The 25,817-nt window shown below is 35.6% G+C and overlaps 1 protein-coding gene across 3 annotated transcripts in view; it reads right to left on the reverse strand.

Annotated features, from left to right (window-relative positions):
- Positions 1-25,817, reverse strand: part of PIAS2 (protein inhibitor of activated STAT 2) — a 73,968-nt gene that overhangs the window by 22,477 nt on the left and 25,674 nt on the right. For all 3 annotated transcript variants that reach the window (XM_087819077.1, XM_087819076.1, XM_087819078.1), the window contains exons 3-9: positions 22,076-22,160; positions 11,737-11,787; positions 11,521-11,611; positions 7,822-7,956; positions 5,545-5,650; positions 3,696-3,769; positions 1,537-1,697 (exon numbers count right to left, since the gene is read on the reverse strand). In XM_087819077.1, coding sequence (XP_087675203.1) covers positions 1,537-1,697; positions 3,696-3,769; positions 5,545-5,650; positions 7,822-7,956; positions 11,521-11,611; positions 11,737-11,787; positions 22,076-22,160 — 703 coding nt within the window. The remainder of the gene's footprint in view (positions 1-1,536; positions 1,698-3,695; positions 3,770-5,544; positions 5,651-7,821; positions 7,957-11,520; positions 11,612-11,736; positions 11,788-22,075; positions 22,161-25,817) is intronic.

Consider the following 25,817-nt stretch of genomic DNA (forward strand, 5'->3'; position numbering starts at 1 on the left):
AATGCCTTAAAATTATATTTTCTCTTTGAGCATTTCAATTTCTAAGAACTTAAGGAAAATCCATAGACATACACAAAAAAGCTTCAAAAATGTTCATATCACAGGACAACTTAAAACAGAAAAAGTAGAAGCAAACAATATGATCAATAATGGACAAAAATGTTTAAATGATTAGTAGTATACCCATATAATGGAATATGAAGTATTTAGGAAACATGTCCTAAAATATTAATGGGCAGAGGCATGACATATGCAACTTATTCTCAAATGGTTCAAAAGAATTCTGAAAACAGTAATAATCATCTTTCTTTCTTTCTACACACACACATGCATAGACCAAAACTGTGTATATAACTATGTATTAAGAGGGAACGTGATAAAACAAATATAATAGAATGTTAACAACTGATGTACCTCGGTCAAAGTTACATGGTAGGCTCTTTGTGCTATGGGTGCAACTTCTTTGTAAGTCAAAATTATTTCAAAATAAGTTAAAAAGATTTAAAAAGTAAAAGTTTATAATGAGAAAAGTGAAAGTCCCACTTGTTCTTCACTGTCTCATGCCTCTCTACTATATATTCTTTTAAAACTTAAAAAAAAATTGTTGTACGCCTGGCGCGTGTAGCTCAATGGTTGAGAGTCAACCCATAACCTGGAGGTAACAGTTTGATTCCAGGTCAGGGCACATGTCCAGGTTGTGGGCTCAATCCCCAGTAGGGGGCGTGCAAGAGGCAGCCAATTGATCATTCTCATCACTGATGTTTCTCTTTCTCCCTCTCCCTCCCTATCCCTGAAATCAATAAAAAAAGCACTATTTTTTAAAAAAAATTGTTGTACAAGTATCTTTAAAGATCTAAGATACATTTCACTCTATATTGAGTGAAAATCAAATATACATGCAAGTCGTATGTAAAGCATGATTTCAATCTTACATTGATAACAAAAATCACCACCACAGGATGCAGTGCTAATGATTTTAATCTTTTCATTAACTGTATTTTCTAAATCTTATACTGGTGCACGGATGATATATGCAATTTTTAAAAAGTGTTATTCAAAAAACGGGTACCTCACTTATTGATAATTAGTTCTTATCATTTTCCTTAATTCTGACCTATGGAATATAAGAGATAATGCTTAGGGTTTGGACTCCAGAGTCAGAAAAACCTGGGTGTGAATCCCAGTTTTGAACTTACCAGCTGCATATCACAATTCTATCTACCCTTTTGCGTGCTCCGCATTTCTGCATAAATCCTAGTTGCTCTTCAAGAAGTTCTAGGCAAGCAAAATGACATCACTAAGTGGACTTTCCCCTCTTTAGGACAGGCTATGAAATATGATCTTGGGCAGCAAAAAGAAAAGGAAACTATTCTCCCTCTTGCCCCTAACAGAAATCATAAAGATTAAAGGGCCACTAATTACAGTTTAAAAATAAGATTGAGTATTATAAAGCAGAAAACATGTAAACATCTTGACTTTATGCTAGAGGAGAATTTATATGAGGCTGTAATGAATGGAGACAAAGCTAATATTTACCCATCTAAAATTAGACTTTCATAGGCAGCTTTTTTATCACACACGGGACAAATCCAGGTGGGCTTCTTCTCATTCATTTGCAGATAAAGGGCAGCATCAAAACACTGTAGATGTGTACAAGTCACTGCTCGGCATGGGATTGTCAGCCTCATCTTCCCTAACTACAGGCAAGAAAGAAAACACAGGAAAACATTTCAGAGAGGAAAACAAAGCCTCAAAGGAAATAGTCATAAAAGTCTGAAGAGGTCAAACAAGATCAAAATGAAAAGGAAATTCAAAACAGAATTTATTCCATCAAGACTGCTATATATTTTATCAGTATTCACTGACTGTCCTATAATTTTTAAAAAATCATTTCACTTTTTTAAAAAAGGGAACAAATTCACAGGTAGGAAAAGATCCATATACAACGAAAACATGTCTCCTTCTCTCCTGTTCCCCTATTTAGAGAACCACTGTTATCCATCTCTTATATGTCCTTTCATAGATATTCCATGCATAATCAAGTGTTTTAAAAAAATTTTCACAGGAATGGCAGTGTGCAATACATATAATTTTGAACCTTGTAACATAATATAACTTGGTGACTTTTTCACATATATCAGTACAAAAAAAACTACAATATGAAGATATCATAATTGATATAAAGTATATGATATGAAGGATCAAAATGTATGCCTGGCTTGCACAAAGCTTATGAATAGAGGAGGTCCTGGGTCCAAGCACATGCCTTCTAGGGCCTCTGCCATCACCTCGGGGCATTAACATCCTTCCCTGCTGGGACTACAGACTTCCCTCTGGGTTTGACAACGAAAAGGTTCTCAATTTCTAAGCAATCCCAATGTCATGTAATTCTATTCCTTTTCAATAAAGGTAAGTTAAAGTTACTGATAATTTTAAAAAATAAAGCTACAGAAGAAAAATATCTGCAAATACCACTTTCCAGGATGGTAGAGAGATGGACTTATAATCAGGGTATTTCTATTTTAGCCCAATGTAGAATATGGTATATTATTAAGAGAACTGAAACGATGCCAGAAGACCAAAATTGCTATCCTTATTCTACTAGTTACTACTATGTGAGCTGGGTTAGCCAATCTTTCAGTCTCAGTTTCCTCATCTGCAAAATGAGAACAACTCCCATACAGGTTTGCTAAGGCAGCTAAATAAGGAGCACATAACAGGAACTTGACAAATTATTCCCTTCTCTTTCTCTCTGTCTGAAGCAAAAGTTGGTTTAGAGTTGTTCATAAGGAAAAAATACAATAATTAATAATAATATATGAATAAACTCTGTGTTTCACATACAACTGTAAACCTACTTTTTCCCCACCCTGTACATTTCTCACAATGGTGGCTAGTCACCAAATGCCCTCTAACTACATTACAAATTCCTGATTCCATATAAAGTCCCTCTCATATGGAAAGGTTCTCTGCAACAGTACTGATTTTAAAGAAGCCTTCGCCCACTACTCCTGACCTTTCCCATCTCTTCTCTGGCACTCCAATAGCATAATGATATGTGGTAAGTACAGTCTTCTGCTTTTTCATTTGAGTTGGTTCTCTCTCTCAAACTAGACTATTAACTTTCTGAAAACGTTTTATCGTCTTCAGTATTTTCTCCCACAATTAGCTCAGTACCAAGCACATAGGAGTATCTGAGTTGCTGACTGATTCTCTCCCATGGTCTCTATGTTAGGAGATATGAAGTAAAAATTATTGTGCAATTTAGAAGTACATTACAAATGAATTAAGACATCTCACACATTCTAACTCATTAAACCAGAACCATCAATTAGCATTTACTAGGCCCTAGCAATTTTATTACAGTTTAGATTCTAATAAAAGGAGCAACTCTCTCTATAGGTTATTAGCTGTGTATTATCTACAGCATTAACTGTAACATTATTCTGAACCTAAAAGCTCTCTTCCCCTAGGATAAAATATCCTTTTAGGTCTCTTCTTGCTTAGTCACTGACTGAAGAAGGTTTGCATTCTTTGGAATTACAATGCTTAATCATGAAGATTCCTGAGTGGGAAAACGACAAAAGTTCAGAATTTTATCATAATATATCATTCATTCCCACATTTACTTTTATAGGAAAATTAGTAATTTATAAAAAGTAAAACACCCCAGAATGTTTTGTTGCTTTACTTACAGGGCACATCAAGGATACTCGAAGGCTAGTTGTAGCAATTTCACTATCAGGATCTGCAGTAAGTTTTTCTTTAACTTTAAAAAGAAGGAAAAATAACAATAAAAAATTTTTAAATTAATTGTGACATATGAACATAATTATAGAAATATGTATCATCTTATTTAAAGTTTCTCAAACACTCTGAATAGGTCAAGAAACTACAAAAACAAAACAAACAAAATGTTAAGTAGTAACGTATTGAAAACACAATCATACTTTCATTAGGTTAAAGAATTGCAAACTTGCAAACTCTATATCACATGTCTAACTGAATTTTTTAAAGTAAAATTGCAGCTAAGAAGAGTTTCAAAAAAGAAAGCTGTTTAAGATTTAAGAACAAAACAATTAGGAAAGGTTGGAAAGCAGCAGTACTCTCAGCTTCAATGCTTTTCTAACACACATTCATGACTATTTTTATTAAGGAGTCTTGGTTGTTTCCAATAATTACTAACTTTGTAAACAGAAGGGTAAAATATTCTTATACTTTCTTTGACAACTGAAAATTAGTATGGGTGTAGTAATGTGCCTGTGATTTCATTCACCAGGTAATGTATACAAATTATTGCATATAGAAGCTAATAAATATCTGCATCACATTCAGATGCCTAATTCTCAGCACCATAATAGGGAGGGAAAATGAGACTGGAACTAGAGACAGTGGAACTGGAGTGGGGCAAGAAAAATTAGGGAAGGGCTTCCCTGGCTTCCAGGTGTAGGTTAAGAAGATCAATAGTGTGCTGTTTAAGATGACAAATGGTTTAAGTTATAAGAAACAAAATACCATTTCAAAAGCCCAATTTGGTTCCCTTTTCAATCTATAGGTCCCTTTCTACTTTCAGGTTCATTCAGTGGTATGGGAAGTAATTGAGTGTAAAATATTCTCTTTCCCAGAAAAATGTCGTGTTCAATTAAATTTAGTTACTGAACTACTTACAGTTTGGGTTAGACTTTTTTCTCTACCTATTATTATACATTAGCAAAGCAAAGTACACAGAGGTTGTTGGTTTGATTCCCAGTCAGGGAAGATGCCTGGGTTGCAGGCTTGATCCCCACTAGGGGTTTAGGGGTTGTGTAGTAGGCAGCCGATCCATGTTTCTAACTCTCCCTCTCCCTTCCTCTCTCTCTAAAAAATCAATAAAAACATTTATTAAAAAGCAAAGTACAGCCCGGCTGGGCGTGGCTCAGCGGTTGAGCGTCGACCTAGGATCCAGGCGATCAGGGTTCGATTCCTGGTCAGGGCACATGCCCAGGTTGTGGACTCGATCAATGACTCATCATTGATGCTTCTCTCTCTCTCTCTCTCCCCCTCTCCTTTCCTCTCTCTGAAATCAGTAAAGATATATTTTAAAATAAAAATAATAATTTAAAAAAAGGCAAAGTACAAAATAAAACATCGCAGAAGGCAAATATTGTTGGTGGATATCAGCCTTTCTTTAGCAAGAGCTTTTGATTATTTAAAATTTTTAAAAATGTACATTCTATTAAATACTGGAGGTTTTGAAAACTTGCATTCCTATTCTCAAGTCAATGTATCCATCAAAACTACCATGAACTTGATGTTTATTTAAATAAGTTTTCATGAGAAGGCCCAAAATCAGATTAGTTGGAATTTAAAATTGATCCTCTTGGGAGTAGATTCTAAGAGAAGAGTTTTTTCAATTTATAGGGCTGTGTTCTTGGAGTATTTTAATTCAATATTCATTTTAGATTTCTAATAATTATTCCTAAATTATTCCTACATTGATGTATATGTGAGGCTTTTTTTTCCATTAAAGCATCTCATATGCTCAATCTTACAAATATTACTTACTTAGTGCTCTGGAATGATCAGGGTTTCTAATACCTTTCATTTTTAATCTCTGTAATAACATGGCTGATGTGAGCTGTCGTACAAGATATACAGACATGGAGTAATTCTACAAAGAAAGATAATCTGTATTAAAGACGAGAGATAATAGTCTCTTTATTTACATAAAATACTTGTCTAAGAACCTCTGGTTTCTAAAAATGACATTCAAAATAACTTCCACAGGAAGGTCAATGGATGCTAAGGAAACAAAATCAGCTCCTTTAGGGAAGATAAAAGCTCAATCATATTAAAGGTATTTCTCAATCACTTACCATTTTAAAACATCCATGTGAACGATAACATAGCTTAGATCAGTGACTTTCGAACTGTGTGTCTAATCTAGCAAAACGGATACCTCAGGGAATAAAAATGTACCCTCCCATGCCGACTTCTAACTAGAATTTTTCTGTTTTTATGTATGGTCTCTCATAATATTTTCAATGAAAAATGAGCTCCACTGCAGAATGTTCAAACTCCAGCAGTCTGAAAACTTCAAATCCAGAATTCCAAAGTTTTGATTCTGAAAGAAAAGACCTCTTGCTTCATGGCCTTGAGCAATCATTTAAATGAACCCAAAATCAGCTTTCTACTGAACGAAACTGACAAATTAACTCCTGTTCTGAAATGGGCATTTTACTAGGAAAAGGGGAGCTACTGGAGTATGTAAGACACATGAAGAAATGATAAAATTTAAAAAGATAAGACCAGAATATAATAGCGTTATTCCCATAACTCTTAGATCTGGCACAGAAGAACCTTCATTCGCTATTTATAGAGCTATAATTTTACCAAAATGTTAAAAATCTATTTTATCATTTCACTACATATATAAATTCAATCAATTCTACACTAAGAAAATACTTTCAGTAGTTGCAAAAGCAATTATTTTAATATTATTTTTAATGTCCCAAAACGGCCCTTTTAACTATGTGAATGAATACCCAATACAGTGTGCAAATTTTAAGTCAATTAATCATTTAATTACAAAGAAAGAATATTATTCCCATTATGTGGTAAAAAGAAAAAAACTACCCGGTCCTCAATGTCTACAATCATTTATTCAAAAACCTGAAAGTTAGTAATCATTTCAAAAAGATATAGTGTTCTATTAAAATTCCTCTCACTAACCTTTCAGGCATTAATACTTGCTCATTTAACAATGCCCCTTATATTTGTGCACAACACTCACTCTCAAGATTTTACTTATCCTTTATAATACACAGGCCTCAGGGAATTAGGCAACTTTGCCAAAATCAAACAGTGGCCAACTTGAGGCCAAGCCAAGTTTTTCTGACTCCTCATCCACTGCTTTACCACTGACATTCACTTCATGCAAATGAAAAATACTAGAAATCAGTATCCTATAATACTGATGTTATAGTAAAAATTCTGAAATGAGAGTTCAAGAGAACAATCATTAAAGAGAGAGTATTATCTTTATAGTCCAAAAATTAATACAAAAATATTCTGCTTTATGTCCAGCTCTGCAATTACGTTGGTAATAAAACCAAATAATCCTTGCTACAAACATATAACTCAATTCTCTATTCATAAAACAGAAAATAGTACCCCTTTTTTCTATGAAATAGCAACATTAAAGTTTATGTGCAGAAATTAACTGAAGTTTTTTGCCATTCTATTATTTCAGTTATATGAACAAAGAGTTCTAAAATGAAAATCCCTTGTACTAATCAGTATCTCATAACTGACATAATGCATTTTAAAACTAAGAATCAGCAGAAAGCCAGTTCATCAACCTAAAGTTATAGAGAAAATAATATAATTCTAAGTAAATGTTTTCAAGAGATGTCCACATTTTATCTGAAGTATCAGGTGCTTACGTAAGGGCTATTTCTCATTACAACATTGAGTACATTTAACTATTTTCCCCAAAACCAGATAAAGCTTCTTTGTTCCTCTTCAGAAATACAAAACATCACCCAAAGTTTCCAGTTTCTTAACATGCTATTTCAACACAATTATGATTAAACCATTATCTCAAGAAATGTTGTAATTATACTTATTTCCATTACAGGAAAATAAACAGATGATACTCAGGAAACCTTAAAAGTTTTTAACCGTAAGAATCTCCACACCTCCACCCTAAACTGAAAATCACTGCTTTTTAGAGATTATAATCAGAAAACAGAACAAGCTGGAGCTAGTAGTCTAAGAAAAAACAAAATAAATCAACTCCTAGTGGGATTACTTTTATGGTGTCCAGGAGAGAATCTTTACCTTTCCAATTTCTGATGCCCAAGAAATGGAAATCTGGTTTGGCACAGCTGAAGACAACCTAACTAAAGATGTAATATTCAAAGGGCGTCCAGGACGCTTCTGTTCAATCCCATTTTTAGGTGGTGGTGCGTAGCCCTATGACCATAAGAAAGAAATTAAATTAACTTCTCTGTAGGCATTAAACATTTTCTCCAAGATAGATAGATATAGGATCTTGCCTAATTTCAGTTACACTTATTATTTTTATTTTATACTGGAAATCACATAGCCCTCACCCCAAGGTCTCCAACGTGAAAGAGGAAAATGACCTTTTTTAAAAGTATAAAATATTTCACAAGTACAGAAAACTATCCTGCACCCCCCAAAAAATCCACATTCTACCATTAAAATTAAAAATGCTGACATCTTGCTAACAATTAAAAATTCTAAGCTGCCACATTATGAATCTTTTTTCTCTTTACAAACAATAAAGTTGCACCTCTTTGTATTGCTTCATCTTAGGAGCTCCCATTCAAAATGCACTGGGAGCCCTAGCCAGTTGCTCAGTGGTTAGAGTGTTAGCCTGAGGACTAAAGGGCCCCGGGTTCGATTTCAGCTAAGGGCATGTATCTCGGTTGCCAGTCCCAGTGGTCAGGGTGTGTGCAGGAGGCAACCAATCAATGTCTCTTTCTCTCACGTCGATGTTTCTCTCTCTCTCTCTTCCTTCTAACTCTGTCTGAAAAGCAATGGAAAAAAAAATCCTCAGGTAAGGATTTAAAAAAAAAAAAGAACAAAATGCATTGGGAAACAGGGAAAATAAGCTTTGGGAATTTAAAAAAAGAACAAATTAATGAATTTCAAAGGAATTATTAATATCTTGTTGAGTGATAACTGGTAGTAAATTAACGATATATTAAATTAACTTGATAGCTATAATAATACTGCTATTTATGCTTTATTCCACTTTCCTAGTCATTAAGTATTTGTTTTAAATAGCAAATGTACTCATTTTTTATTTATAGTATATCCAATTTTCAATTACCACAGAATTTTTTTTTTTAGTATGTTTTTACTGACTTTAGACAGAGAGGAAGGGAGAGGGAGAGGGAGGGGGGGGAGAGGGGGAGAGAGGGAGAGGGAGAGAGAGAGAGAGAGAGAGAGAGAGAGAGAGAGAGAGAGAGAGAGAAATATCGATGTGAGAGCAAAACATCAATGGGTTGCCTCCTGCGTGGCCCCTACTGGGGATCGAGCCCACAACCTAGGCATGTGCCCTGACTGGGAATCGAACCAGTGACCTTTCGGTGCATAGGATGATAATCAACTAAGCCACATCAGCCAGGGATCGTAGAACTTTTCAAAACCAAAATAATATATTTTTTAGAAAATTAAAAATCTAAGCTGCGAAAATATCTATGTATTGAAAAGTAGGTATCATCTTTTACTAAATAAGATGTCACTGATGTAATTTAACTATGCACCAGTGAGAATGAAAAAACACTAAGTTAATGATATAAAACGAGTGTATCATTATTTATTTCTGCATGTATAGCAAGGAGATATACGCAAAATGAATTGGCTAACATATTCCTTTTAGATAAGAATCTCCTGAATTACTTTTCACTCAGTCATCAGTAGATATGTTTTCCACATAATACTTTCCAATATGCCACCATGAGCTCTAGAGATAAAAGTATTCTATATATTTATTTTATTTCAATATAAAACTATACTCTTCCTCCACTAACATCTCTTAGATTTCCTTGCAAGTTATTGACACCCTTACATTAACTGCATGTGTTAATGCTGATACTCTGGATCTTATGAGAACATATCAATCAATGGTTTTCAGACAACACCCTGGATTCACGGACCTTCCTCAAAATGTACTTAAATCACTTGTTGACTGAGAAACCGAGGAAGTGCAGCTAAACAGTCACACCGTGGAAGTAACATCAAGGTTTTACAAGTACAGGTAATGACAATACATTATAGCTGCCACCTGGTCATCAGCAACTATAAGACAACTCCAGATCTTAGAAATGTTAAAAATATGCATCTTAGGAAAAAGTTAATACCCTCTTGGTAGTATTACACAGCAGAGCTAAGGAACACATTCTATCACAAGTAGGGAACATCTTTCAATGCTTCATAGGAGGTAGGACAGTAATTAGTAAGCAGGAATTCACATGATTATCTGTAATCTACAACTTGCAACAAGACCTTAGAAATCATTAAAAGGAGTTTGTGCCGGGGAGTATTAGACAAAGAAAAGAACTTCCATTATAATATGGAGAAGGGAAATGTGTGTGTATGTGTGTGGAGGAGGGTTATGCTCATCTAAGGTTGTTCAAGTAAAATAAAGCAAACACACCCATAGAGAAAAGACTCTGGGAAATGGTTCAATGAGCAACAAACATGTGGAATATCAACGCCAACGTCTGGGTAAATTTGAATAAAACCTTTGTTTTGCCTGTATTTGGCCTGGAAGATAATTCTGTCTTCTGGTACATCCACTGGTAGGTTAACCAAATAAAAACAATGGCACAGGGTCTACCAAGATGAACTAGCTAAACAGTGAACTCTGTAAATTAGACTTTGAGACACCAAACAACAATGTTTTAAGTTAGTCTGACAGAGAAAGAGAGCAATAATAGGAGGTAGGAGAATAATAATAATAACTATAAGAATGAAGTGTTAGCAAATTCAAAATCAAGTATGGCACTACTATTCTTAATCACCTCAAGTATTTTAAACCGATTCTCTACCCCACTTGACTCGTTTGATTTCATAGGTAATTCTGAGTTATCTGTTAACATGTATTCTGCCTCTGGTCATCAGCATTACCTCCATTCAACATCTATTACCTAGTTATTAAGAACAGAATATAGTTGAAATTTGTAAAATACAAATATTTAACCTTCATATATTTCTAACAGTTTTCCATATCTTAAGCAAAAATAAAATGACGTTCATTTGACAGGGGACCTCTGGAGAAAATCTAAAAGCTTCCTAACTAAAGGATGCTGATGAGCCAGTGTAAAATTTCGTTTTAGTCCCAATCTAACATTTCAATAAAAGATATACTCAAACAACCTTTTCTGTTACATGCTAGGATGACATTCTACCTTACTTGTAATTCTGACAAAAGTTGAGTGCCGTTCCTTTAGCATTTCCTAATTACTACTACTTTAATACTACCAACACAGATTTACTTTTTTACTTTGTATTATAAATTTTTTCATATACAAAAGTAGAGAAAACAATAAGTGCCCACCAACCAGCTTCAATAATTATCAACATATTGCTAATTGTGCTTTGTTTGCTTCTGGCACCATCAGCCCACGCCAAAATACACACCTCACACATACCTACATTTGGTTTCGCCCCTGAGTATTAAAATGCAAATTCTAGATATGCCATTTGACCAACAGATACTTTTATATGCATCTTTATCAAGACCTTAAAAAACAGTATCACAACCTTACAAAATTAACCATAATTTTAAAAACTTGTCTAATATAAAGCTTATATTCAAATTTCCCAACTGCCTCAAAGATGTATTTTATCTTTTTATTATTGAAAATTTCAAACATATACAGAAAGAAAGAGAGAAAAAAGGATAATGAACTCCCATATACCCATCATCCAATCAATAATTTATTTACTCATAACTAGTCTTTACCTACTCTACCCCACCTCCTGGTAAATAAAACAACTTACAGGCAAAGGAAAAAGCTTCCCATTTACTTTTATACATAGACTATTGGGATAGTTATCTTCTTGAGGGCAACTTGTCTCTGCCAAGCAAAGTCTGCATTAAAGAAGAAAAAGAAATCATTCTTAATAATAATTAAGAACATACGTATTTTCAAATTCATGACTATATGGCACATAGTTAGCAAGTGTTATTGAAGTAAAAGTAAATTTAAAACTCGCCTCAGCTGAACTTGGACTGTATAATCTCTCCTACCACCTGGTAAAAAATCCCTGTTGAAAAGAGAAAGAAATTGGGTTAAGAAAGAATGAGAATTCACATTCTCATCAGAAAAAAATATCATTAGTATTTTTATTCTTATTCCTTAAAAGATGAACACTAGCCTACCAACAGCATAAGCCTCAATCAAAACACTGTAGTGATGATAACTCATTTACTTGACATTTAATCATGTCTTTATGGTAATTTTAGGGTATTTTCACTTCACAGGATCTTCTGCAATGCAATATGTATTTCAATAAGCAACAGAATTGGTTAACATAAAAAGGGGCACCGTAGGTTCTGAAAGAGGTTAATAAATTAATTTTGCTTCTAGTGGTTCTTAATCTTGGCTGAGAATTCTAATCACTTCCTAAATTTTTTTAATATAAAGGCCCATTCACCAGATATTCTTGTTAGTCTGGAGTACAGTCTGAGAATTACTAATTTTTACAGCTACTCAGGTGACTCTGGTATAGAACCAGGATAAAGAACTGGTGTCTAGAGTCTCAATATCTCTATAGCAAAGATTTTCAACCTGTAGCTGCAAGAATTTTTAAAACATACAATACCTGGCTGCTTAGTCAGGGGCACTGACTTTTTTTCCCTTAAACTGTCAAATAAAAAAAATGACAACAGCCAACACAACAATAGCCATACAGTGTAAATGTCCTATCTTGAACCATAAATATATAGGTCATATAATAGAGTTGTATTTTATTGGTCACATCACATAATAAGGTTGCATCTAATTGGTTAATTAGTGGGTACCAGAAATCCTTATATACAAGTATGGGCACCTGATTTTTTAAAAAGTCACTTTGGAGCAAAAAGGGTCTGTAATTACTATATATTATTATTTTTTTGTAAATCAAAATTACACCTGTTTTTGGTCAGATTGGCAAAAAGTATACATTTTTTGGTGTGCTGCAGAATTTTGGTAATTAGTTAATGTGTGTCATGAGATGATAAAGGTTGAAAATCACTGCTTTATACCATGGCAACTTCATAATTATGTATCCATTAAGGACATAGAACCTCTTAGAATTTCTAGATGAGAACCTAATAGAAGCCCATATAAAATATCTTTGGCACTGAAACCTTCCAAATCCTTGCCACTGAAAATGTAATCCACAATGAAGCAGCATTATCATTTGGGAGCTTGTTAGAAATACAGAATCCTAGGCCCCAGCCCAGACCTACAAAATTAGAATCTGCATTTTAACAAGATCCCAAAGTGGCATGTATGAACAATTTAAGAAGTATTGTCCTTAGCCATTATCATAAATCTTGGACTTTGTCAGAGAGGATACCATTAGAGATTAGTCGTTTCTTCAGAGTACATTGAGCCCTCATTTTGCTCTAACTGGGCCATTCTTCTCACTGTTTCCAATTCCCTATATTCACTGGAAAGCAGGAAAGCACAACAGGGACCAGCTTGAGTTCTACAGTCCCACACTTGGGCAAATTACATAAACCTCTCTGTGCCTCAGTTTTTACATCTGTTAAAGATGGAAAATACTGCACCTATCTCATGAAGTTGTGATGATTAAATGTGTTAATAATACATGTAAAAGACTTGAATATAAGAAGTGCTCAACATGTGTGAGCAGCTGGCTACTATTATTGTGAACTCTGCTTTCACCATTTCCCTTGCAGTGGTAGCCTCCACCCTTCTCAAATGTCTCCTTAAAACATCCCAACATCCTAGACAACACAGACTTCTTCAATACTCTAGACAACACAGACCTCTTATGAGTAACCCATTATCATTCCACTCATTCAAATCAAGAAACATTTCAGTCTAGGTGCTGGAGCTTCAAAGGTAAATAAGACATTTTTGTTTCTGTTCTCAAAAGTCTTATATGATAGTAACAGATATACACAACTTAAATAAAATGTGCTAAGTTTTATAGTACGTTATGAAAAATAAGTGCTATAGAAAACAGAGAAATTTAATTGTCTCAAAGTTCAAAGCAGTTATCAAAATTAGTCCAATCAAATCAGAAAACAAGGTTTGGACAGCAGTGGTTCTGCCATTTCTACTTAGACACACACTTTCATCAGTAACAAATGGCTTCAGTAGTGCAGTGAGCCTAATCAAAAGTAAAGGGTAAAGGATCAACCAGAACTACACAGCAGAATCCTTTTAAGTTGGGGAACATAATCTGAAAAAAGAGAAATAACAAAAGATGAACCTAGGAGAGAGAAATGGAAGGATGTTATAAAAGGTTTTTAATAGCTCACTAAGAATTTATACTTTGTTCCATTTAAGAGAAATTAACATAAACTGGGAAATGCAATGTGCTAATTATCTTAACAAACACTATGAGTAATGACTAAACATCTTCTGATATTCATTTTCTGCCAGTTTCACAGTTGTGGGAACTTTCACATGCTGATCTCATTTACCAGACATAAAATAGGCATTTACTATATGCCAGGCACTGTGACAGGCTTTGGGAATAGAAAAATGAGTAAGAGATGTTGCTTTCATTAAGAAGCTTGTAAATGCATGGAGTCAAATAAATACAATGATGTTTTCATAGAATACAGTGCACAGTACAGTGAGAAACAAAGGCTGTGTTTGGGGAAACCTGGAAAGGTCTCACAGAAGAGGTAAGACTGGAACTGGCCCTTAAAGAGTACGGAGGAAAAGGACACACACACAGCTGTGAAACCCTAGCTGGAGTACAGACTGCTAGGGAAGGGGGACGGGACATGAGATGGTCAAGATGAACAGAGCAAGACGTTGAAGAGACTGCCAGGTAATGGAGTGTGGACTTCATAAGGTATCACTACGGGGTTTTTAAGCACAAAAGAAAGAACCAAATGGGCTTTAGAAAAATCACATGGTCAGCTGGAAGAGTTATGAGACCATTACAACTGTACAGGCAAAAGATGAGGGCTTGAAAGCTCATAAACATCACTGAATGATATTTAGGTATAGAAAAAACATGACTCAGTAACTGACCAGACATAAGAAGGTAGGATAAGAAAGGGAGCATCTAGGAGCTTTAGACTTTGGAACAGTGCAACTGGATAGACGGTGATGCTCTAAAAGGTAGAGCAAGTTATGGCATTCAATAACTTTGTGAGGTGGTGATTATTTCTCCAGTTTTACATACTGGGTAAATAAATTCCATAGGCTTTATAGCTTACCCAGGGCCATACAGACCTAAGTGGTTGACCAAGAATTCATATTCCAGTTAGTATTACTCTAAAGACCATGCCAGCTACCTCAAAGGTAGAGTTGCGTAAAGTTTTAAATTTTGTTGTGTTTCAAATAAAAATCAGTGTAGTGTAGCAAACTGACGTATGTGGAAGATGAAGTGTGAGATACAAAGAGGCCTCTGTCCAGGCAGATCCCATGCCGTTAATGAAATAGGCAATAGGAAGAAATATACCAAGCAAACATCTCCTTGAGGCCAGTTTATTTTTCAACTTTGCATCCCTAATGCCTGGAACATTGTCTGAACCATAGCAGTCTGTAAATCAATATATGTTGTGAGACTACATAAGTAAATGAAAGAACAAAAGAAAAACAAGCAGGTTTGGGAAGAAAGCAAGCTGAATTCTGGATGTGCTGTGTTTGATGTGCCCATGGGTAATCAAAGTAGAGAGAGAAAGGTCTCCAGAGGGAAATGTTGGTGATTTTGTAGCCACCAATATAAAAATAACAATGCACATTCATGGATAAAATCAGAGTAATGAAAAAAGAATCACAAACCGATTCCTGGAAACATCAAAGAGAAGTCAGTGTGAGAGACAGAGACCATGATTAGAGGCAACAGTACCCAATGGAAGGGGGAGTGCTGAAACCATGAACAAAGCTGAACTCAATAATAAATCTTCACGATGTAATAAAGAGAACATACCAAACTTGAATGTATTCAAGCTTCTTATTTAGACCTTACTATCATTAGAGGCAAAGAGGAGAAGCTGGATACACAGCAATAGTTCTCAAATTTGCTGCACACTGCAAACACCTGGGGAGCTTTAAAAACTACTACTGGCCCTGGCTGGCATGGCTCAGTTGGCTGGAGCATTGTCCCATATACCTAAAGGTTACGGGTTCGAATCCCAGTCAGGGCACATACCTAGGTTGCAGGTTTCATCCCCAGTTGGGGCGCATATGGAAGACAACCATTTGATGTCACACTGATGTTTCTCTTTCTCACTCTCCCTCCCTCTCTCTCTAAAAAAATCAATGAGAACATACCTCAGGTGAGGATTAAAATAAAAAAATAAAAAACTACTACTACTTGGGTTCTATTCTCAGAGATTCTAATTTAATTGGTATGAATAAAGCCTGGGTATCTTGAGTCTTAAAAGCTCCCCAGTTGAGCCCAGCCGGGCGTGGCTCAGCAGTTGAGCGTCGACCTAAGATCCAGGCAATCAGGGTTTGATTCCCGGTCAGGGCACATGCCTGGGTTGCAGGCTTGATCCCCAGTCCGGGGTGTGCAGTAGGCAGCCTATCAATGACTCTCTCATCATTGATGTTTCTAGCTCTCTCCTTTCCTCTCTCTGAAATCAATAAAGATATATTTTTAAAAAATTTTTTTAAAAAAAGCTCCCCAGTTGATTCTAACACACAGCAACAGCCCTAGAACCACAGCCCTAGCCATTTTGCTCAGTGGTGATAGAGTCAGCCCGTGGACTGAGGGGCCCCAAGTGCTATTCCAGTCAAGGGCACATATCTCAGTTGCAGGCTCGATCCCCAGCCTTGGTCAGGGCACATACGGGAGGCAACCAATCAATGTGTGTGTCTCTCACACTGATGTTTCTCTCTCTCTCTCTCTTCCCCCTACACTCTCTCTGAACAGCAATGGAAAAAGTATCCTCCGGTGAGGATTAAAAAAAAAAAGTTGAGAACCACAGGAATAGAAGTTAAATGACCACAAGAAGCACAGTCATCCAAATCCAGAATCTGTAATATGCTACAGAGTCAAATGAACCAGTTTTGTTTTGTTTTAATTGTAAGAACGTGGTAGGAAATATTATAAGAGAGGAACCAGAGCTCCTTGGAGAAGTGATCAATTTCAGAACTGGGGCACAGAAATTACAAGATGAGCCTGGGACGTCTTTGTTATGCCAAAAAGTAAAGTAGTGGTCCGAAATGGATGGAGACATAGCAAAAAAACAGAGGTACCAACCTGAAAGAATGTCTAATGGCCAAAGGCAGAAGAGTTTGAACAACAACATAAATTACTATAGCACTGAATTATAACCCCTAAAGTACCCAAGAGCTCACAAAAATACAAGTAAATAATAGGGGGAAAGGGGCTGCTCTTCCATAAAAAAGAATAACTCCAATGTGAAAAAGAATAAGGACAATAGGAAATCACACCATTGAAACACAGAGTGTTTATGAAGAAGTAACTGCTAAAGGCAATATCCACAAGTGAATGCTTAAACTGGTGAGCAAAAATCTGAGGAGAAACAATATGTTCCTAATCTCAAAATATCTCCCCCAAGACATTTTTAATAACAAAGGGGAAAACAGCAACATTACAGTGCAAAAATCTGGTAAACAATACCTTATCCAAGTGACCAAGGTTAACATTACCAAAAATAAGATGTATTAATATTATGTAGCCCCAGATATGACACACTGAGAAGGGACTATAACTTGGGGTATTCTTGCCAAAAATTCTGAATCTCAATCTAATCACGACAAAACATCAGACAAACATAAATTGAGGGACATCCTACAAATCCTGACTAGCACTCTTCAAAAGTATCAACAGTTACAGAAAACAAGGAAAAACTAAGAAGCTGCCACAGACTGAGAGAGACTAAAATGACACAATTAAATGTGATTTGGAATCTTGGGTTGAATCCAGGAACAGAAATTCAATAGCAGAAAAACTGGTAAAATCTGAATAAAGTCTGTAATTTAGTTAACAGTATGGTACCCAGGTTAATTTCTTGGTTTTGATCATTACAGTATGGTTATGCAAGATGTTAAACCTTGCTGGCCAGCTATTTCAAGACAGAACTCGTCGGTGCGGCCAGCTACTTTTCCACACTTGAATAGTCGTGACCGGTCAGCAAGGTATTAACATTAAGGGAAGCTGGGTGAAGAGAATATCTGTAATTTTTACAACTTTTCTGTAAATCCATAATTACTTCAAAGTAAAAATAATCTTAGGGCCCAGCCAGCGTGGCTCAGTAGTTGAGCCTCTACCTATGAACCGCAGGTCACAATTCAATTCCGAGTCAGGGCACATCCCTCAGTTATGGGCTCCATCCCCAACAGAGGGTACACAAGAGGCAGCCAATCAATGACTTTCTCATCATTGATGTTTCTCTCTCGCTCCCTCTCCCTTCTCTCTGAAATCAATAAAAACATATTTTAAAAAAAACAGAAAATAATCTCAGGAGTAACACATGGGCTAGACATCAGGGGTTTTTTTATTTGTTTTTTAATCCTCACCACAGGATATTTTTTCCACTAACTTCTAGAATTGGGGGGGGGGGGGGTCATAGTGACAGAGACACATCAACTGGCTACCTCCTACATGCCCCCCACCAGGAACAGGGAGCCTGCAACCGAGGTACGTGCCCTTGACTGGGAATTAAACCCGTGAATCTTTGGTCCGTGCGTGGAATGACACACTAACCACTAAGTCAAACTGGCCAGGGCTAGACATTATTTTATATTAAGGAATTATTAATGTTTAGTGTGATTGTGATAAAAATTAATCAGAGATGCATTCTGAGGTATTTCTGGGTGAAATTATATGATGCCTGTTACTTGTTTTAAAATATTTCAGGGGAAAATGTGGAGGAGAGGTCACATACAGACTACCAAAATGTTGGTAATTATTGAAGCATGGTAATGGGTACCAAACTTTTACTTCCACTTAGGAAGAAGGAGATGTTTTACCATTTGATTAGACTCTGAAAAGACTGGGGTTTATCTGTACATGTGTGTGTGTGTGTTTTATTTTGTTTTCTTTGGAGGGAGAATTATAAATAGCCTTACTTTTATTGTTAATTAGAAAAAATTGGGGGTGGTTAAAATATACATTAAAATATTTATCATGTTAACCACTTTAAAGCGTACAGTTCTGTGGCATTAAGTACATTCACATTATTGTGCAACCATCACTATCACACACCTCTAGAGCATGATTAAACCTGTAAGTTGAAATTAATTAAATTTTAGTCATTCATTTCTTGTTTAATACATTCACATAGTTCAAACTTCAAAATTTTATTTAGAGGAAATAGAGGAAGATATAAACAAATGGAAAAATATACCATGTTCATGGATTGGAAGAATTAACATCATTAAAATGTCCATATTACCCAAAACAATCTAAAAATTCAATGTAATCCCTATTAAGATACCAACAGCATATTTCACAGATCTAGAAAAAAACACTTCAAAAATTTATCTGGAACCAAAAAACACCCCGAATAGCCACGGCAATCTTGAGAAAGAAGAACAAAGTTGGAGGGATCACAATACCAGATATCAAGTTATACTACAAAGCCACTGTAATCAGAATAGCCTGGTACCAGCACAAGAACAGACATATAGATCAGTGGAACAGAACAGAGAACCCAGAAATTGACCCATGCCATTATTAATTAATATTTGACAAAGGAGGCAAGAACATACAATGGAGTAAAGACAGTCTTTTCAATAAATGGTGTTGGAAAAATTGGAGAGATACATGCAACAAAATGAAACTGGACCACCAACTTACACCATACACAAAAGTAAATTCAAAATAGATAAAAGACTTAAAAGTAAGGCATGAAACCATAAAAATCCTAGAGGAAAACATAGGCAGTAAAATCTCAGATATCTGTCATAGCAATATGTTTGCTGATACATCTCCTAGGGCAAGAGAAACTAAGGAGAAAATAAACAATTGGGACTGCATCAAAATAAAAAGCTTCTGCACAGCAAAGGAAACCATCAACAAAATGAAAAGGGAGCCCACTGTATGGGAGAATATATTTGCCAATGACTCATCAGATAAAGGGTTAATATCCAAAATATATAAGGCACTTATACAGCTTAACAAAAGAAAGACAAACAATCCTATTAAAAAATGGGCAATGAACCTAAATAGACACTTCTCCAAAGAGGACATACAAATGGCTAAGAGACATATGAAAAAATGCTCAACGTCACTAATCATCAGAGAGATGCAAATTAAAACCACAATGAGGTATCACTTCACACCTGTCAGAATGGCTACCATCAACAAGTCAACGAACTACAAGTGCTGGCGAGGGTGTGGAGAAAAGGGCACCCTAGTACCCTGCTGGCTGGTGCAGCCACTGCAGAAAGCAGTATGGAGTTTCCTCGAAAGATTAAAACTTGACCTGCCTTTTGACCTAGTGATCCCACTTCTGGGAATATATCCTAAAGAACCCCAAACACAATCACAAAGAGCTTATGCACCCCTATATTCATAGCAGCGCAATTCACACTAGCTAAGATTTGGAAACAGCCCAAGTGCCCATCAGTAGATGAGTGGATAAAAAAGCTGTGGCATATTTATACCATGGAGTACTATGCGGCTGTGAAGAGGAAGGACCTTTTGGCCTTTGGCACAGTATGGAGGGAACTAGAGAGTATTATGCTAAGTGAAATAAGCTAGTCAGAGAAGGACAAGTACCAAATGATCTCACTTATATGTGGAATATAATAAACAAAATAAACTGGTGAACAAAGTGGATCCAGTAACATAGAAGCTTGGAACAAACTAAGGGATCTCAGAGGGACAGCAGGAAGGGGGGTGTGGGTGGGGAGAGATTAATTGGGGAACTTGTATGTTTATAGGCATGGCCCATGGATGGGGACATTGGTGTGGGGAGGGCCTGGGGGTGGGATGGTTGTGGGGTGGAAGGGATCAGCGGGGTTAAAAGGGGGACATCTGTAATGGTCTCAACAATAAAGAAACATTAAAAATAAATAAATAAATAATCTTGAAGTCTATAACTTTATATCTACTTTTTCTAAATAATCTCCTTCCATCAAAGGCCCACCCAACACACTAGTGAAGCTTTCCCAGACCATCAAGGTTAAAAGTAAACTCCTCCTCCTAGAAATCAGCTCTCACTTGTCCTTACTGAATTGGTTCTTTTCATAAGACACCTCACAATGCCAAGGATCATTCTTTGTATATGAGCTGGTTCACCAACAAGACTATAAGCAATTTGTAGAAAGGGGTCATATACCATATAATACAGTGTTTTGTACCTAATAAAACATTTAGTAAATGCTAATCTCAAGCAAGGGATTATCCCTAAATAACAAACAAAACTTAAGGTTAATGATATGGTTTTTAATATAAATTATAATATTTAATTTATTCTATTTATTTCTTTGTTAGCTGGTTACTATCCCCAAGATTGAAAGTACTTCCAATTCACACAAACTCACTCAATACCTTGCCCCTGATGAACGTGGACTACATTAAGCTACATTCATTTGACTTCTTTGGTAATTACCTCCTTTAAATCGTCTCTCTTTTTCTGAACCCCATATTATCTGGATATTGGATTTTTTGGAATAGTCCCTCTACTATGCTCAGAACGGTCCTAGTTGATGTTCTTATCCCAGAAAAATTATTAAAAATGTCTATTTTCACTCTAAAATGCCTGTTTGGATGATAAAGTAGATGATCATCCTGTCTTTGGGCTATCACATATTCTTTTTTATGTTGCTATATTTGGAATAAATTTTTCATTAAAAAAAATATTGCCAAATGTGACAAAAAGTAATTCAAAAGATACTCTGGGGTTTTACTCAAAGTTTAAACTTTTTTTCTAGTACAGAGTATTTATTAAGTATTTGGGCAACTTAGTCAAAGTATATACCACATTTACTTAAAAAGAAATAGTCCAACTGTCATGGACTGAATTGTATCATCCCAAAATTCATATTGAAGCCCTAACCCTTAATGTGACATATGTGGAGATGGAGACTTTAAAAAGGTAATTAAGGTTCAATGAAGTCACAAGTTGGGGGTCTTAACCCTATATGTGTGTGGTGTCCACATAAAAAGAGACACCAGGGATGCACAGGTGCACAGAGGAAAGGCCATGTGAGTACACACAGCAAGAAGGCGGCTGTCCCATAAACCAAGAAGAGAGGGCTCAGGAGAAGGCAAATCTGTGAACACCTTAATCTTAGACCTCTAGCCTCCTAGAATGTGAGAAAATAAATTTCTGCTGTTCAAGCCACCCAGTATATGGTACTTTGTTACGGCAGCCTTAGCAGACTAATACACCAATATTCATGGAGAAATATATTCCAAACATTCCTCTTACCTGGATATGCATATCTCTCTAACTTGTTGAGGGGTCAGAGCAAAAATAAAAAACTTCTCTTGAAATCGTTGAATACTGCTTTGAACTGGGGAGGGAAAAAAAGATAGTATTAAAATAACAAATCCAAGGATATTATAATCTGCAACAACCAGGTAATTCTGATAAAGAGTCTGCCAAATGCTGAATTTTTTATGGTTAATACACTTCAAAATAAACAAGTACTAAACTGCATTCATCTTGGAATCATGAAAGTAAAGTCACCCGAAAGCAGGTTCAATTTTAAGCATTTTTTAAATTCTAACACACTAATTATAATATAGTTAAAATATAACACAACCCCTCAATATACACTTCATCCCTGACTATATAGTATCATCTAATGAAAATATGATCAAGTCAAAAACTCCCCCCAGGAGAACTCTACCAAAGATTCAGGTGTCTTTCAGAGGTTTTGTTTTGTTTTGTTTCTTTCTTTGCTTTGTTTTGTTTTTGATACTTTTTATTCAATTACACAGATTGTTTATATAAAAGAAAATTTAAAACCTTAAAACTTCTAAGTTGATAGTTAAGATACATAACAATTATTTGCATATAAAAGATTATCTAGTTTAAAAGGGTACATAATAAAGTCATCCTTAATCACATTATTAAAAGTTATAATGTATTGACTTCACAAAGAACTTAAATAGATTTATACGAATGTATTATTCAATGATGTTCTAGTGCTCATTAAAACAAAACAAAAATTAATAATAGAGACCTCAAGTCTTCTGCTTCCCAACAAATACTGCAACAACGTATAAAATAAGGCAAAATGGCTCTTCTGTGTTACTGGCCACTTTCCCTTGTGCATGAAGATAAATAAACAAGATTCCAGCTGAATATCCAATGTCAGAAGTCTTCAATCCCCAAGTCACACCAAATCAAGAAAAATATTAACTCCTTTGGTAAAAATCTTTTCTTTAAGCATAGGTAGTTTATTGTAGCAATTATGCTCCTAGAAATCATGTCATAAAGTGCCTCATATCTTCTCAGAGCATTCAAAACCAGAGGAGAGGGAAGCTGTTTATGATGAAGGCCTCAAAAGAAAACAAAATTGTAAGTCATAAACATAACTATGGTGCATAAAACAAACACAGAACTACAGTAGTAAGCCTCTACACTTCTTCAATCTCTGTTCACTCCTTAACTCCTTCTTGCACAGAATCGACTTTCCACTCTATCCAAGGCTAAGGTTACCAATGACCTCTTAACTGTCAAATTTAATAACCTATATTTGGAGACTAGAGATAAACTCACTGCATTCTCTTAGTTAATGGTATAAGCATCCAGTCTCTCCAGCCAGAAACCTCAGTCTAACACAGGTACAAATGGAGTCCCAGAAGAGAAAATGGGGCACAAAAAAAATAAATAAGAAAAAATTTTAAAATCTTGCAGAAATAATAGAAGAATATCCCCTAACTTTGATGGAAGGGGGAAAAGCCCTTACAGATGAAACCCCAAGCAAAATAAATATGAAGAAAACTACCTAGTCACATCAAACTAACAACCAATGACGACTATAATATCTTAAAAGCTGTCAGAAAAAAACAACAAACCACACATACAAGGGAACAATATGAATTAAGGCTGACTTTTCATCAGAAACAAAGTAGGAAAAAACTGTCAACTGAAAATTCAATACCCTTCAAAAACAGGGTGCAATAATGACTTTTAGATAAACAAAAGCCAAGAGAATTGTCAAAAGCAGATATACACCTGGGTGCAAGACCTTCAGTGAATTCACCAATGTATATGCCAGTATTTGAGGTCCTGTCTGTATGACTGGAGTCAACCTAGCCAGAAAAATACCCGTAAACCATGACCCTTACCTTGAAACTAGAATGCTTCCATAGTCACTATATACCAACATTTATGTACAAGTTACAGAACTTGCAACTTAGTGTTACTAGTTTATATCTTAACAGACAAATCTTTGCTGTGCCTTTTATTTTTCTGAAATAGGGTGGGGGTTTTTGTTTTATATATATATTTTTAAATATATCTTTATTGATTTCAGAGAGAGGAAAGGAAAGGGGGAGAGAGAGAGAAACATCAATGATGAGAGCGTTGTCACTGATCGGGCTACCTCCTGCACGCCCTTGATTGGGGATCAAGGCCACAATCAGGGTATGTGCCCTGACTGGGAATCAAACTGCGATCTCCTGGATCCTAGGCAGATGCTCAACCACTGAGCCACACCCAGCCGGGCCTGAAATAGTTTTTGATTTATCAATTATTTGTTGCCAAATTTTCAGTCCAAAATATAATCCCAAATAACCACCCTGTTCCTATGGAAAAATGGATTTCTCATCACTATGTATCATAATTGGATTCAAGGAACTTAAAAATTAGTGCATATGCTAATAAAATCTAATTTGTATTAATACTTACTGGGCAGTTTTTAAATAGGACAATTTTATGAGGGGACAACAGTCAAAAACACACTAAATTTGCCATAAGGTAAGTCTATTAGCGAGACGGTCATTTTAATACAGATAACAAAAAAGAATGGCAGGATGTAAAGTAGAAGCATGTAGGTTTTGTAGTTTTTCTCAGTTTCGCCAACATGGGATCAGAAAACAAATTCTACATAGATCCCATGAATGCTTTTATGTTGACAGCAACAAATAAAAAGGAAAAAGACTGTAACTCAAGAACATGAATTAGATATGACTTTGTTCAAACCTTTTCCTTTTTCAACAATCCTTCATAATGTAGATGCTATTTTTCAAAGATAGCTACAACAGTATCTCCCATCACGCCCTTCCAACAGTGTAACCTTGATACTGTTCCAATTAAATATTAAAGTCTGCATCACCTAAATAGTAGTTTGTGACTGCTTCAACCAATAATGTATAGTTTAAGTGATGCTATACAATCTGTAAGGCTAGATCATAAAAGTGCCATGCACTTCTCTCTTGCTCTCTAGGGACACTTACTCTTGAAACCCAGCTCTCATGCTATAAAGAAGTCCAAACCAGACCACATGAAAAAGCCACATGTAGGTATTCCAGACAATAGCAATACTGAGTGCAAGCCAATAGGTAGTACAGCTGCCAGACATGTTGAGTGAAGATGCCTCTAGATCAGCGGTGGGGAAAAGTCCAGCCCTGCCAAGGCAACCGCAGGAGGCACTCAAAATTCAATAAATCTAGGAGCCTTTTTTATAGCTAATTTTTAGGTTGATAATTTTGTATGGCTGGAGAATGATGCTATAAATATCCAAATGGCCCTTGGCAGAAAAAAGGTTCCCCACCCCTGCTCTAGATGATCCCACCTTCTAGTCGCTCCCAGCCTTTAAGTCTTCTCAGCTAAGATCCCAGACATCTTAAGGTAGACACAAGCCAAAAAAGATGACAGAACATAAGCAGAGAAACATTTAACTACGGGTATGACTCTAGCTGATAATACATGAGATTATGGGGGACTTTTCCATTCTGTTATATTTCTATGACTGAATTTTCAACAGCATAAATTACTTTTGTAATCTGAAAAGAACAATGAAGAAATTTTAAGGAATCAAAGACTCAAAATACTTTGAAGGTATTTTACAAAATACCAAACAGCTATAGGCAGCAATATACAGACACTTACAAAAAGAGTGAACAAAAAAAGCTAGTCACAGGAGAATATATAGTATACCACTATATAAATTTCAAAAACAAGGCTATTAAACGTTACATACATACATACATACACA

This window comes from Miniopterus natalensis, chromosome 7 (assembly GCF_054644295.1).
Source record: "Miniopterus natalensis isolate mMinNat1 chromosome 7, mMinNat1.hap1, whole genome shotgun sequence".
NCBI lineage: Eukaryota > Metazoa > Chordata > Mammalia > Chiroptera > Miniopteridae > Miniopterus > Miniopterus natalensis.